At 44.6% G+C, this 16,016-nt stretch overlaps 1 protein-coding gene and 1 long non-coding RNA gene across 8 annotated transcripts in view; one reads left to right on the top strand and one right to left on the bottom strand.

Annotated features, from left to right (window-relative positions):
- Positions 1–16,016, top strand: part of CCDC60 (coiled-coil domain containing 60) — a 204,086-nt gene that overhangs the window by 141,443 nt on the left and 46,627 nt on the right. For 4 of the 6 annotated variants that reach the window (XM_063614687.1, XM_063614688.1, XM_055239773.2 and 1 more), the window contains 2 exons: positions 642–749; positions 9,989–10,096. In XM_063614687.1, coding sequence (XP_063470757.1) covers positions 642–749; positions 9,989–10,096 — 216 coding nt within the window. The remainder of the gene's footprint in view (positions 1–641; positions 750–9,988; positions 10,097–16,016) is intronic. The other 2 variants (XM_055239775.2, XM_055239777.2) reach the window with 1 other exon arrangement.
- LOC134732071 (uncharacterized) overlaps positions 1–16,016 on the bottom strand; it is a 259,878-nt gene that overhangs the window by 77,019 nt on the left and 166,843 nt on the right. The window lies entirely within an intron of this gene.

The following is a 16,016-nucleotide window of genomic DNA, read 5'->3' on the forward strand; positions in this document are numbered from 1 at the left end:
TGCTGTTTCCAGAACACAGCTGAAGGTATACCTTGTCTGGCCCTTGAAGCAAACATTTCCAACCCTAGTATAATATACTAGTATACCGCATGATTTATCTTGTTTATTCTCTTGGCTCTTCTAGCAGATTATATACTCCATGAGGCAGGGACTTTTTTGTTTGTTTGTCTGAGACGGAGTCTCACTCTGTCACCCAGGCTGGAGTGCAATGGCACGATCTCAGCTCACTGCAACCTCCGCCTCCTGGGTTCAAGAGATTCTCCTGCCTTAGCCTCCCGAGTAGCTGGGACTACAGGCATGTGCCACCACGCCCAGCTGTCTTTGTATTTTTAGTAGAGACAGGGTTTCACTGTCTCAAGGTCAAGGATGGTCTTGATCTACTGACCTTGTGATCCACCCACCTCAGCCTCCCAAAGTGCTGGGATTACAGGCATGAGCCACCGCACCTGACTGAGGGCAGGGACTTTTATATGCTCTATTAAGGAACTGCATCTGAAACCCTCATCCCTCCAGCAGAAATTATTTGCCTGATACATAGTAAGTGCCCAGTCATATCTGCCAAATAGACCGTGGTAAGAGAAGAAGGTGTTCAAAGCTACTGCTCATTGTTCACATTGTTTCTCTGTCTGCTTGTCCTTCAGCACATATGATGATGAGAAGTTGAAGACGCTGGGAGCTAGAGTCACACGTCGCCCATTCACTCCCATCCACAGCTGCATCATTTCTCCCTCGCTACCCGAGGCTCACGTGTAAGTAGTCTCACCTCCGGCTCATTTGCCTTGCTAGCTTATAAATTGAAGCTGAACTGAAATGACTCAACGAGCTGTCATGTCAGGAGCTGTTCCTTTGTCCTCTTGAAAGGGACATGGAGCCTGGAGCTGGCAAAGCTATTTGGCATATAAAAATAACAGAAAGTAGACACAGTGGTTTACAGCTAAGTGGCAAATCAGCTGGGACTGAGTCATTTCATTTCTTACCAAGCCAGACGCTCTAATGTCAAATAGTTTGCAAAGCCTGATAAAATCTGTCTACAGCCCTCGTCGAGTATGTGCGAGAACATCTCAGCCTGTGCTCAGGGGGCACGTTTTCCCCAAGACTCAAGGAGCTGTTTCCCAGAGAAGCCCCTCCAGTTTTCTGACCTGAGGCATGAACTCATCATTGCGTGGTGCAATAGGAACTAATCAACCTTCCAAAGAACACTCTTGCTTTCTAAAGTCCTGACATCTTGTTCCCCTTGTGTCTATTCCAAATCTCAAGCCCAACTTTTTCTTTTTCACCAGTTAGCACTTTTCAGCTGGAAGATTTCAGGCACAGAGATACAAGCTTTGCCTTTAGGACAGGGTTTTTCAGCCTTGACACCGCTGACATTTTGAGAGAAATAATTAATTCTTTGTTGTGAAAGGCTGTCCTGTGTATTGTAGGATGTTTAGCCGCATCCATGGCCTCTACCCACTAGATAACAGTGTTGACAACCAAAAATGTCTCCAGACATTACAAAATGTCCCCTGGAAGCAAAAGTGCATGAGCCCCCACCCCACATCATACACACACACACACACACACACACACACACACGCCACATTGAGAACCACTGCTTTAGGGCAATGGATTCATTTAGAGATGTGATACAATGATTCCAGACTTCTCTGTCTGCTCATTTGTCAAATATTTATTAGGCTCCTACAGTGTTCGCAGTGATAATGGCCACTCCTTATCACTCTGTAGCATTATCTCACTCAGTCCTCTCAGCCTCCCTGTTGTGTAGGTGTATCATTATCCCCTCTCTGCAGATGGGAAAGCAGAAGCTCAGAGACATATACTCACCTATTCAGGGTCACAGAGGTCAGTGTGTTGCTGAGTCAGGTCGGTCTGACTGCAAAGCCCAAGCTTTCATCACCACACACTACATAGAACATATATCCCAAAGCCTTGTCTTTAAGAGCTCATAATATATTTGGCATCCAAGTTTCCTATACATGAAGAGTAAAAGAATGCAAGAGTGAAATCATAGGATAAGATGGCAAACAAAAGAAAATCACTAATAAGAGTACTTAATTCATGAATGAAAGATGCAAAAACCATCACCAACACCATCATCACCATCATCCTCACCACCATCATCATCATCACCATCATCCTCACCACCATCATCCTCACCACCATCATCCTCACCACCATCATCCTCATCACCATCATCCTCACCACCATCATCCTCACCACCATCATCCTCACCACTATCATCATCATCACCATCATCATCATCACCATCATCATCACCACTATCATCATCATCACCATCATCATCACCACCATCATCATCATCACCATCATCCTCATCACCATCATCCTCACCACCATCATCCTCATCACCATCATCCTCATCACCATCATCCTCACCACCATCATCCTCACCACTATCATCATCATCACCATCATCATCATCACCATCATCATCACCACCATCATCATCATCACCATCATCCTCATCACCATCATCCTCACCACCATCATCATCATCACCATCATCATCATCACATTGTGTTGGACACATCCTTATCCCTCCCTAATATTTCAGTCATTAATGAGCCCTATCCCACTCCATCCCATCCCACTGTCACCCTACCTCTCTTTGATTGGTATTATGATTATAATATTCCAGCCAGCAGCCTAAGCTTGATGTTCTTAAAGCATCTCCTTGCAAAAATAGGCCTTGCAATTTCTCATGATGTCTTTTGAATACACTTGCACTTCTGCCCATCTCTCCTATGGACAAGACTTCTGAAACCAATTCGTATAGAACCAGTGGGCTTTCACTTGCATCTGAATCATCTGGGGGTGGGGGAGAGCAGGGAGGAAATGTTTCCGAGAATGCATATCCCTGAGCCCCAACCACAATTTATTTGGCCTGAGCCATTGAGGCTTACTTAAATCAGCTATGAAGTAATGGAGAGAGTTTCTTACCCATCTTCTGTCAATGTCAGATGGGAAAACTAAAGCCCAGAAAGGGGTAAGAAACTGCCAAAAGTCTCACAACAGGAATCTTTTTTTTCTAAATTTTTTATTTCCATAGATTATTGGGGAACAGGTGGTGTTTGGTTACATAAGTTCTTTAGTGGTGATTTGTGAGATTTTGGTGCACCCATCACCTGGGCCATATACACTGCACCCAGTTTGTAGTCTTTTATCCCTCACCTCCTTCCCACCCCTTCCCCTTGAGTCCCCAAAGTCCACTGTGTCATTCTTATGCCTTTGCATCATCATACCTTAGCTCTACTTATGAGTGAGAACATACTATGTTTGGTTTTCCATTCCTGAGTTACTTCACTTAAAATAATAGTCTTCAACCTCATCCAAATTGCTGCAAATACCATAAATTTACTCCTTTTTATGGATGAGTAGTAGTCCATCATATATATATATATATATATGCCACAGCTTCTTTATTCACTCATTGATGGCCATTTGGGTTGGTTCCACATTTTTGCAATTGCAAATTCACAACAGGAATCTTGATCTCCTCACAGCTAAGTCAGATCTTTACACCAGGTTTGTTACATAGGCTATTACTATTATTATTATTATTATTATTATTATTATTATCACAGTGGATGTGGTTTATATTTGTATTGGACAGGGGTCAGCAAACTTTTCCTTAAAGGGCCAGACAGTAAAAATTTTAGGCTTTGCTGACCAGGTGGTCTCCCTTGCAACCACTTAACTTAGCTGTTGCAGCATGAAAACTACAACAATGGATGTGGCTATGTTCCAATAAAGTTTTATTTACAAAACCAAAGTGGCAGACCCACAGGCTGTAGTTTGCTGTAGTCCCTGTCCAGCACTGAAGGCTGCCTTTTCTTATCCTCAGCTGTTCAAAGGCTCTGGCTGCATTTGATGACTTTATTAGTAAGCTATGGCTGTATTACAGATCACCTCAACATGGAGTGGCTTAAAACAACGACCTAGTATTGCTCCTAAGTCTACATGTCAGCGGGGTGGTTCTGCTGTCAGGTTGGCTTGGCTGATCTTGGCTGAGTGTGCTTATGTGTGTACACCCAGCTGATGGGTGAGCTGGAGGTTGGCTGATCTCGAATGGCCTCATTCACAAGTCTGTTGGTTGGTTGGTTGGTGGCCAGGGTGACATGGGTGAGATGCTGAATGTCTCTCAATACCCAGCAAGCAAACTCAGACTTGTTCACATGGCAAGCAGAAAGGGTTCCAAGAACAAGATCCTAAGTACCCAAAGCCCCTTGAGGGCAATGACGGTGATGATGATGGTGCTGGTGATGATTATTGCATTTTCCATCTGTGAGCTAGGCTCAGATGAACACAGTTACCCTCTCACCACATTCCACTGGCCAAAGCAAGTCACCAGGCCAGCCTGGATACAAGGAGTATGGGGAAAGACTTCCCTTCTTGATGGGGGGAAGCAGCAAAGTCACATCCCAAAGTGTGCAAAGCAGAGGGATGGCATTGTTGTAATCAGTCTACCAAAAGGCACCAGGGCTGGCCCTGCCTGGTAATTCCTGAATTTTCAGTTGTCACATCAGCCAGTGTGGATCAGAGCCTGGTCAGTCCCTTCAATCCCTGTGTGATCGATCCCAAAAGTGGCTGATAATTCCAAATCGACTGTGTAGGGATCAATTCAATCATGTAACAAGAGACTGATCTTTATCTTTAAAAAGGGAAGGGAGTGGTCTCTAGGAATGAGAAGGAGCCCCTCGTTTTTCCCTCTTAGATGACTGGGCTGTGCCCCACAGCTTTTAATGAGTGATTGGGCAGCAAGTGCAATGCCTGCAACCTGTGTCCAGATTTGCCCTTGGCAATCAGCACGGGGTGCTTGGAATGGCTTTGAATGCATTTTCCCATTTCTCTTGTAAAAGAAAAAAAATGCTTTCTTCTCAGAGATGTTTATGCCCACTGGGATTCTGGTTGGTACAGCAGTTTTAATAGAGTGAGCTATTCAGGTGCGCTGACCGCTGGCACTCGCCCAGGGTTCTGAGCTCAGGGACTTCAGAAGCAGGCTTTGTGTATCCCTGTTCAGCATTTTCACCTCTTATTCCCTGCATTTAAAAAAATAAATGTTCCCTCTTTTAATTTGATAAAATCCAAGATACTATGCTCTGACCTGACACATGATCATTATGAGAAAAGACCGATTTCTACCAAGAATGCTTCTGGGGACTTTTTTTTTTTTTTAAGTTTGTTTCACTGCAGATTAGATGAGCAATCATCAGGTTTAGGGCACTTTTTATAAACAGAGAAAAAGGACCAGATCTATCAGATGAAACCCTATTCTGATGAAAAGGGAGTCTCTACCCTATAACAAGAGACAACATCCACATTGCCATTAAGAGCACGAATTCGGAAGTCAGACTGCCTGGGCTCACATTCCAACTCTGCCATTTGCTGTCTTTTGTGACCTTGGACAAGTCACATGGCCCTTTATGCCTCAGTTTCCTCATCTGCAAAATGGGGATAATAATAGTACCTTCTTCACAGGATTTTATAAGAATGAAATTAGTTAATGGATATTGGGCACTTAGAACAGTGTCTGGCATAGATTAAGGACTCTTATGGGAAGTATTTACCATTACTATTACTTTGTTGTTCTGTTGTTGTTGTTTTTGATACTACTCTTTATTATCTCGATGGTTCTGTATATAAGAATTGTGCTCAAGTACACGTGCAGTGGCTCATGTCTGTAATCCCAGCACTTTGGGAAACTGAGGCCGGTGGATCGCTTGAGCCCAGGAGTTTGAGACCAGCCTGGGCAACATGGCAAAACCCCATCTCTACAAAATACAAAAACTATCTGGGCAGGTGTCACATGCCCGTAGTCCCAGCTACTCAGGAGACTGAAGTAGGAGGATCGCTTGTGCCCAGGAGGCAGAGGCTGCAGTGAGCCAAGATCATGCCACTGCACTCCATCCTGGGCAACAGGGTGAGACCCTGTCACAAAAAAAAAGAATTGTGCTCAAGTTATCAGTTCAGAAAAATATCAGATCTGAACCAATTCATTCCCACCATTTTCCATCAGTAACTGGAAATCTATTGAGCCGACCCTGTGCAGAGCACAGAGCATCCTGTGGTGGACAAGACTCTGTAGGTTGTAGGCTCAAGGGCTGGAAAGTCAAGTAAACAGGTAGTTACAGTAGAGCAGGAGCCCAAAGGTGAGGACAGGGAGGACACACTGTAGGGATGGGGATGCTTTAGAACCTCCTTAGAGTGAGCCCAGCCCAGACCTAGAGCAATTAAGGCTTCCGGATGGAGATAAGAGCTGAAGCCCAATCACTGAGAGTCAAGAAGGAAGAGGAACAGGAATATGTATCAGGAGCAGGGAGCAGTGCTAAGCACGTCACCTCACCCTCACTCTCACCTTTTAAGAGAGGTACTGCAATTACCACTATTTTACAGATAAGAAAACTGAGGCTCAAAGAAGTTAAGTAATTTGGCCAAGGCCACAGGGCCAGTAGATGGCAAAGCTAGAAGTTTAACATGGATGGTGCAAAGAGCGAGCATGGTGAGCTTGAGTGACTGAGTGGATTTTTCCCAGGCTGCAGGTGGTAGCACAAGGAACAGACAGGACAACTCCAGGCTGGAGAGGCAGACGGGGCCTCATGTGTGTCAGTGCATTAGTTTGCTGGGGCTGCCACAGTAAACTCTACTCGACTGGGTGGCTTAAAGAACAGAAATGTATTTTCTCACAGTTCTGAAGGCTGAAAGCCCAGGATCAAGGTGCTGTCAGGGTTGGTCTCTCCCAACCCTCTCGAGGTTAGAGGATCGCTCTCTCCCTGTCTTCTCTGTGTCCTCACATGGTCTTTTTCTCAGTGCTCGCAGCCCTGGCGTCTCTTTAGGCGTCCAAATTTCCTCCTCTTATAAGGACACCAGTCAGATTAGATTAGGGACCACCATAATGGCTTCATTTTTAAGTGAATCCACTCTTTAAAGGTCCCATCTCTGAACACAGTCACACCCTGAGGTACAGGGGTTAGAACTTCAACAAATGAATCTGGTATGTCCACAATTCAGCCAATTACAAATTATTTAGGAAGTTTGAAGATTTTAAGCAAGAGAGGGAGAGGGTCAGGTTTGCATCTGTTGTTGTCATCTGCAGAAATGAATCTGATGCTCACATGCCCCACATCCCCTCCACCACCTTGTGACCAAGCAGACCCCATCTCACCAATTCACTTCCTTTGTTCATTTCCCTCCCCACCCCACATATCCCAAAGCCCAGGCCTGCAGGGGCTCCAAGTTGCAAAACAGAAGAACCCACAGGCCTCTCCCCCGGCCTCTCGCAACCTCCTGGGTTATGGGGAGGGTATAGTGAGGTGCTCATGGCCCAGTGCCAAGCATGTGGCACAGCTAGCTGCTGCTATTGCTAAATGCTGGACATGGCCTATGTGTCCAGACCTACCAAAATGCTGTCACCTGTAGGGCCCAAGAAGGTGTTATGGGAGAAGAAAGAGACAATAATTGAAAAGGGGTCAGGTGCAATAGCTCATACCTATAATCCCAGAGCTTTGGGAGGCCAAGGCAGGAGGATCGCTGGAGGCCAGGAGTTTGACACTAGCCTGGGCAACATAGGAAGACCCCATCTCTACAAAAAAAAACACTAAAACTTAGCTGGGCATGGTGATGCGTGTCTGTAGTCCCAGCTACTCTGGAAACTGAGGCAGGAGGATCACTTGAGCCCAGGAGTTGGAGGCTGCAGCCTGGTGACAGAATGAGAGCCTGTCTCTTAAAAAAAAGTTTTATTTAATAAAAAAATTGAAAAGGCTGTGGTCTTACAAGTCCTTTAAATTAGAAGTAAAGGAATAGTAGGCGCTTAGTGAATAATTTGTAGAAGGAAAAGACTCCAGGGAAGAAAGGAAAGAGAGTTTCTCACCGTAGTTTTCCAAAGACCTGGTGGATACAGCCACCCTTGTACAGAGAGGTGAGGGGATGGGGTAGGGCAGGGCTGTTCCCCTTCAAGCTAAGAAAATGCATGCCTCTCAGGGGATTAGCCGGGATAACCCTGGGCCAGCTCCACACTTGAGCCCAGGGACTGGGTATCACCTTCTGAAGTGGTGCCTTCCTGGAAACAGAGAGTACAGATACCTTCCTGCCCCTGAAAACACCAGGCCTAGGAACCCTGGGGAGTGTTGATGAGGGCAAGATGCAGTTTCAGAGAAGAGCAATTACACAGGTTCTTAATGGAGGCATCTGGCCCATTAGTGTAAGAGGAGAAATCTTGCGGGGAGGGGGGTGGCTGGCCAGGACTCCACCTTGTTTCCAGGAAAAAGGCAGGCAGCAGGTTAACTCTCTCCTGACCTCGCTCTTGGGTTGACCACTGCATCGGCTTCATCAGCACCTCCTCAGAGCCCAGGCCCGTGAAAGCACAGACATGGAGTTAAATTGACACTGGTTCAAATTCTCACTAATCCTAGCAGTGTGACCTCAAGTCACTCATTGCCCCTCCCTGAGCCTCCCATCCCCCATTGTAAAGAGGAGGTGGGAGTGGTATATTACCTAAAGGGTTGTTCTGAGCTTTCTTTTTTTTTTTTCCAAGATGAAGTCTTGCTCTTTTGCCCAGGCTGAAGTGCAGTGGCATGATCTCGGCTCACTGCCACCCCCGCCTCCCAGGCTCAAGCAATTCTCCTGCCTTAGCCTCCCGAGTAGCTGGGATTACAGGGGCCTGCCACCACACACAGCTAATTTTTGTATTTTAAATAGAGACGGGGGTTTCACCACGTTGGCCAGGCTGGTCTTGAACTCCTGACCTAGTAATCTGCCTGCCTCAGCTTCCCAAAGTGCTGGGATTACAAGAGTGAGCCACCGTGCCCGGCCTCGTTGTGAGCTTTAAATGAGATACTGAGAACCATCTCAGTCACCAACAAGCTCTGTGACCTTAAGCAAAGTGATTGCACCTCTCTGAGCTTCAGTTTCCCCTTCTCTAAAATATGCATAATAATTCATACTCCAGGAGGTTGTTGGAAGAATAAAATGATGTGTATAAAGTGCCCCCGTCAATATCTGCCTCCTTGTAGGTGTTTAATACAAAGTGTCCAAAAATTCAGAAAATGTAGGTGAGACATATGTGGTTGTTGTTGTTTAAGACAGTCTCACTCTGTCACCCAGACTGGCATGCAGTGGCGTGACCTTGGCTCACTACAGCCTTGACCTCCCTGGCTCAAGCGATCCTCTTATCCCAGCCTCCCGAGTAGCAGGGATCACAGGTGCATGCCACCACACCCAGCTCATTTTTGTATTTTTTTGTAGGCTGGTCTCAAACTCCTGAGCTCAAGCAACCCACCCGCCTCAGGCTCTCAAAGTGTTGGGATTACACGCATGTGCCATCATTCCCAACCTGAGACATATTTTTAAACAGTGTTTTAGTGAACATTTTCAAGTAATATGCTCTTTGTGTTTTTCTTCAAAACCCAGCTACATTTTCAGGCAAAGGACTCATAAATGTAAAGCAATGCATCCAATTTTTAATCCGGGGGGGAAGAACAATTAATACACTAGTTTCCCTGTATTTCCAGACTTTTTACACACTCTTAGTTTATTTATTGTACTTTTATCAGATTAACAATTGGATATACATAGGATGCTGGTTTCCTTGAAGCCTTTCATTTGCCTGAGTCAAGACTTCCAGCTGGGGGACCCCTCCTTGTTTCTCTCCCTGCTATATACACAAATTCTCAGCAACTGGCAGTGGATAATCTCATTTCAAATGGGCTCTACCACCTACTGGTCTGGTGACCTGGCACAATTTCCTTAAGTCCTGTGAGCCTCTGATTCCTCATCGGTAAAATGGGCTAAAGAATATCTCATGGGCCCACTGCAAAGGCCAAATGAGATGATACAGGCAAAATACACATGTCTGGAGCATGGTGCCCGTTCCCTCACTGGGAGCAAGTACCACTACTATTTCTGTGGCTATTTTTGCGAAGAAACTTGTTCTAAAAGGATCCCACTGTGTTCCCTCTCTCTGTCTTTGCAGCGAGCCCCTCTTCCGCCAGCTCTGTGCTCTCCACTGGCTTCTGGAGGCCCTGACTATCGACCACACCCACCACACCATGAAGCCTGTGATCACCTGCTGGAACCCAAAGTACACCTCAGCCCTTCAACTTGTCTTAGACTAGCAGTAGGCTGGGCAGTGGGGAAGAGATTCCTGTATGTTCTTCTACTCCCTCTGCTGTTTTTGGTGGGTGGGCTGTTTTAGGAGCTCTTCTACGTGCTTTGTGGGATCTGAACAGGGGAGAACTAGAGACAGCTTATGCAGATTCCTGGGAGCCGGTTGTGTGCATCTCCTTCCCACATCTCTTCCCAACTCCACATTCACTGACATCACATGCGTAGCTTGAAATCAGCCAGCCACATGGGAGTATTTACACCACAGAAATTGGCAAGCTATGGAAGCACATCACTGGATCCACAGCTCGACTGCTCTCCAACTCTCTTCTTGGACTGTGTCTCCCTAACACTATTCTTTATTCTTCTTCCTTTTCCTCCTCCTTTCCCTCCCTTTTAATCTTTCTTTTCTTTTTGTTTTTGTTTTTATCCTTTCTTTCAAGGTTGTGTTTTGTTTTGCTTTGGTCTTTTTGTTACTTAATATACATTGGTGGCTACTTCTCCACTTGGACCCAAGGGAATATTTGGTATTCGGTTCCCTGGAGCAGCTGGGTTTGTACAGGCAGAAGCTCCAGAACATGTTATCTAGGTCAAGAGAAGCATTAGGTGTCCCCACCAGAGGAGAGAGCTCACGCAAAAGCTTGGAGGCCACTGTTGCAGGAACAGCATTGACACAGGGCAGAACAAAGAACAGACAGGCATGTAAAGGCATTGGTTCTTTAAGAAGAGTCAGGTTGTTTGCAGGAAGAGGACAAACACAAGTAAAGAACCCTGACTTGAAGAATCAGATTTTCACTGGGAAAATCACAGGCTGAGTTAAATAAAATAGTTCCCCACCCCCGGTGCTAACCCATGCCCTCTCATAGTCCTGCCTCCCAAGCGGATCCAGTCTTCCGCTTCCCAAAACCTGAGTCTTTTTTTTTTAGACAGAGTCTCACTCTGTCACCAGGCCAGAGTACAGTGACGCAATCTCAGCTCACTGCAACCTCGGTCTCCCGGGTTCAAGCGATTCTCCTTTCTCAGCCTCCTGAGTAGCTGGGACTACAGGTGTGCGCCACCATGCCCAGCTAATTTTTGTATTTTTAGTAGAGACCGGCTTTCACCATGTTGGCCAGGATAGTCTCAATCTCTTGACCTCGTGATCTGTCTGCCTCGGCCTCCCAAAATATTGGGATTAAAGGCGTGAGCCACCGCGCCCGGCCAAACGTTAAGTCTCTAATTAACTCCTTCCTCTTGAAGACATTTATTACCCATCCCCTAGATTTCCTCCACCCCCAAGTCACCTCTTACACCAGGACCCAGAGAAACTAACCTCAAATGCAACCAGCAATATAAATCATGCATCCATTCATAGATCAGTAGCTCCAATCAATTCAGTGTTTTTGGTTGGGATAATTTTAAAACTATAGTCTCTTTTGATACAAGTGGTTGACAGAATTTATTTTTTTAAGCAGCAGACACTCACTTTTAAAAAATAGAAGCCCCTATAATGTAAAACAGACTTTTCTAAATGGAACTTCTTCATGAAGCAAGAGGTTTGGGAGCCTGGGAGACCTGGGACCCCTCCAACTTACTTCTATCCCCACCACGGCACCCTAGTTATTTCCAAAATGTCTTTGTGGCTTCCAGAATTTCTTTGAAAACCACAGCCTTAAAACATTTTTCATGCCTTCTTTTTTTTTTTTTTTTTTTTAAAGAGATGAGGGCTTGCTCTGTTGCCCAGGCTAGAGTACAGTGGCACAATCATGGCTTACCACAGTCTTGAACTCCTGGGCTCAAGCAATCTTCCTACCTCAGCCTCCCAGATAGCAAGTACTATAGGTGAATGCCACCACACCTGCCATCATACCTGGCTAATTGTTTTTTAAGTTTTTGAGAGATGGTGTCTTGCTATGTTGCCCAGGCTGGTGTCTAGCTCATGGCCTCAAGCAATCCTCCTGCCTCAGCATCCCAAGTAGCTGGGATTATAGGCTATTTATTTTTCTCTAAAATAAAACTGCTCAAGTAATAAGTGAATACAATTTATGCTTATGGAAATCTTTCAAAAAATGTATAAGTATATAAAGTATGAAAGCCTTTATTCCTTCCCTGAAATCCCCTTCTTAAAGAAAACTCCTTTTAAAAGTCTACGATATGTCCTTCCAAATCTTTCTAATGCCTTCCTTTTATAAACATACACAGTCACACTTTTTAACAGAAATAGGATTATATCTGCATATTGTTCTCTACATGATTTTCCTCTTTACAATAACTAATGGGCATTTTTCCATGATGGTATACACAGGTTTACACATTCTTTCAATGGCAGCAGAATATTCTATCATATGGATGGAGTATACACCATTTCTTTATTAACAGACACTAAGGTCATTTCCAAATTTTTGACATTTCAAGTAGTACTGCGTGGAAGATCCTTACACATCTCTGTTTGTTTGTTTGTCTGTTTGTTTGTTTTTGTTTTTGTTTTTGAGATGGAGTCGCGCTCTGTCGCCCAGGCTGGAGTACAGTGGTGCGATCTCGACTCACTGCAACCTCCGCCTCCTGGGTTCACACCATTCTCCTGCCTCAGCCTCCTGAGCAGCTGGGACTACAGGTGCCTGCCACCACGCCCGGCTAATTTTTTGTATTTTTAGTGGAGATGAGGTTTCACCACGTTAGCCAGGATGGTCTCGATCTCCTGACCTCATGATCTGCCCACCTTGGCCTCCCAAAGTGCTGGGATTACAGGCATGAGCCACTGTGCCCGGCCCCTTATACATATCTTTTATGCCCAGTTACAAGTGTTTCTGTTAGCTGGATTCCGGGAAGGAGAATTGCTAGGTAAAAGCAATATCTTTTTTTTTTTTTCCTTTCTTGATTGCTTACATTCTAAGAAAAAGGCCTCTGAGCCAGAGGGCTCCTGACAGCATTTCATCTCCCTAAACAAACCACCGACAGCAACATTTTCCTCCTACATGCGGGCACCCATTCTCCAAAACTGAGAAAAGAACATCATGTAGAATTTGAATTGAGAAGAGAAAAAGGGCCATGTTTCTTTCCTTTGGTTGGTTTTAGAGATATGCTCAGAACGTGACCAAAAATTGTTAACTGCAGTAAAAAGACATAGTGGTCACACTGAGAGTAGCAGATGTTCTACCATGACTTGTAGTGGCAGAATTCTATCAGCGCTCTGAGGATGCCCAGCTCTGTAAAATCAGAACCTGAACCAGACCTAGCCGCCTGAGGTGAAAAATGCAGTCCAGGAAGATTCACATAGGAAGTCACAGTATTTGTTGGGGTTTGTTATTTCTAGTTGACCATTTCTTCCTGGTGGGCATTTTAGTTTATGGTCAATGACAATGCTGGTAAATGTTTTAACAACCAGTTCTCTAGGAAGTGAACCAAAATTTGTGACAATGTCAATTTCCATGGTGTAAATACTCCCACTGTGGCTGATTTCAATCTTACCAACATGATGTCACTGAACTTGGAGTTGGGAAGATATGTACAGAATCCATTCTTGTGAGCCAGTATGAGCCAGCTCCAGCACACCACTGTTCGGGATTCATTTTTAAAAATTATGAATCTGGGGGGCAGTTTAAGTTCCCTATCAAGTGTAAGAAAACACCTTTTTAGTTATAAGAAAGCAGAAAGAGCTCTTCTCTTCAACGCTTAATCCCTATTTATGACGTTTCACCCTTATGCAGCAGTGTGAATTTCCTCAAATCTTCAAGTGCATTTTTTTAAACCCAGAGGGATTAGAGTGATTAAGAGCAAAGGGTTTAGCATCAGATGAACCCAGATGAGTCAAAGCTCTGCCACTTAATAGCTGTGTGACCTTGGGCAAGTCATTTGACATCTCTGGCCCTCTGTTTCTTCATCTGTTAAATGTGTTCCTGCCTCAGAAGTTATTGTAAGAATTAAGCAAAATCAAGTCCATAGAGCATTTAGCCTAATATCTGGGAATACAATGAATGTCCATTAAATAAGAGGTATAAAAGGTAAAAATCCCTATTTTAAAGAGAAGTTAGGTGTATGATTACCAGTACCATTGAGACTGAAGGCTAGGAAAGAAAGGAACTTCTGAGCAGAATTTTACCAACAGGTGAGATCTATGTTCACTGGGTGAACAGACAAGTATGCAAACAGGGAAAAAAGGCTACACAATGTCGCCCAAAACCTAGTTGCAAAGATAAACAACCCAGGTAATGAGCCCAAGAAGGTAATACCAAATCTCCAGTTCTCCTGACTGTGCTTTTCTGAGTCTCCATCATCAAGCAACCAGTATCTCCTGTTCCTAAAGCATTTTGACACTTAAACCCTGAGCCCTGACACCCACCATGCATTTTCCAAAAGGAGATATCCATCCTTGGGGACCTGTAGATCCCAGAGGCTCCATTTCGATTAGGCATAATGACAGCTATAGACCCAATTCCTCCCCCTTATGGATTTTATAGCAAGAAAGTCAGGGTGGTTCGATACCTCAATGAGGGCTTTCTACAGGCAGCAAAATTTCACTAACTGGCAGTTACTGTGCTGCAAGCAGAAGAACAATCTGTGTTAGTGGCAGGATGATCTCATATTTGGATGGATTGGTGGATGTTTGGGTGAATGGACAGATGACAGATTTTAGGATGTCATTATGAGTTGCATCTGAGTCTCTGCTTTGTGGAGAAAAAAAAAAACTCCTCAACTTCCCAATTTCATCATGTGGCAATTTAAACACATTATCATTATCATTTCTCAGCATCCTTGTTAATTCCACTGCTAACAAGAGAGTTTATTTCAATTGACAAGATGATCGGGTCCACAATAGAAATTGAAACCAACCCTTCAATAATGAATGTGCCAATTACGTTTCTCCAAGAGATATAAGCCTCTTTTTAGGCAAAGTAGGATCTGATTTTTTTCATGAATGCCCGTAAGTATTTATTCAAACCCTTAGGGCCAACTGCATTTCAGAATTCTGAGGGTTTTTTTGTTTTGTTTTGTTTTGTTTTTTCGCATTTTAAAAAGGAAATATGATACATGTGCCATACAGAACATCACACTCCCAGAGGGGCCTGTCACCAAACACAATATTTCTGCAGAAAACAAATAAGTGAATATTTATCTTAAGTGCATAACAAAGGTCAACAAAAGGCCACTAACAGCCTCCCATCAGTTTTTGTCATGCTTTGCTACCAAATAAGCTATTTAAATTGTTTTGGTTTAAAGACTCTTTGGATTTTGGAACTGGTTAAGTGGTTGTGAACCTGTATTGATTTTATTCTTATTAGAGACCAAATTTCCAAGAAGCAACCAGAAGACCTACCTAGAAATAAGTAGACTTTTACAGAGTCACAGAGCCTCCCCTACCCCAGTGGCCATCTTCCCTAGTTACAGTGGGGAAGAAACAGGCCAGACCCCTGGCCAAAGAAGGGAGTGAAGAGTTACCTACTAACCTTCCAGCAGGTACAGCACACACCTCAAAGGAGTTGTTCCAACAGGCTCGAGTCCCCAGAGTCTTGTGCTCTCCCCGGTGCCACAGAGGCAGTACAGTTGTCTACGTCTTATTGCTTCAGGCTGTCCAGAGAGACACCACTGGGCCCACTATTTAGTGGGAAGACCAAGTGGGTGTAATCCCTACACTTACAATCCTGATTCTTATAATCCTGACTCTTGTAATCCTTACTCTTAAGAGACGCCAGACATTCAAGGGCTGGGCTGTCCAGGCACAAAAAAAATCCACCCTTCCTTTAGAAATACACATATGAGTAAAAGGCAACCAACCGCACTTCGAGGTTTCAAATACGACACAAACATCGGCCAGGTGTGGTGGCTCACGCCTGTAATCCCAGCACTTTGGGAGGCCGAGGTGGGTGGATCACCTGAGGTCAGGAGTTCGAGACCAGCCTGACCCACACGGAGAAACCCCA

Source organism: Symphalangus syndactylus, chromosome 13 (genome assembly GCF_028878055.3).
Source record: "Symphalangus syndactylus isolate Jambi chromosome 13, NHGRI_mSymSyn1-v2.1_pri, whole genome shotgun sequence".
Taxonomy (NCBI): domain Eukaryota; kingdom Metazoa; phylum Chordata; class Mammalia; order Primates; family Hylobatidae; genus Symphalangus; species Symphalangus syndactylus.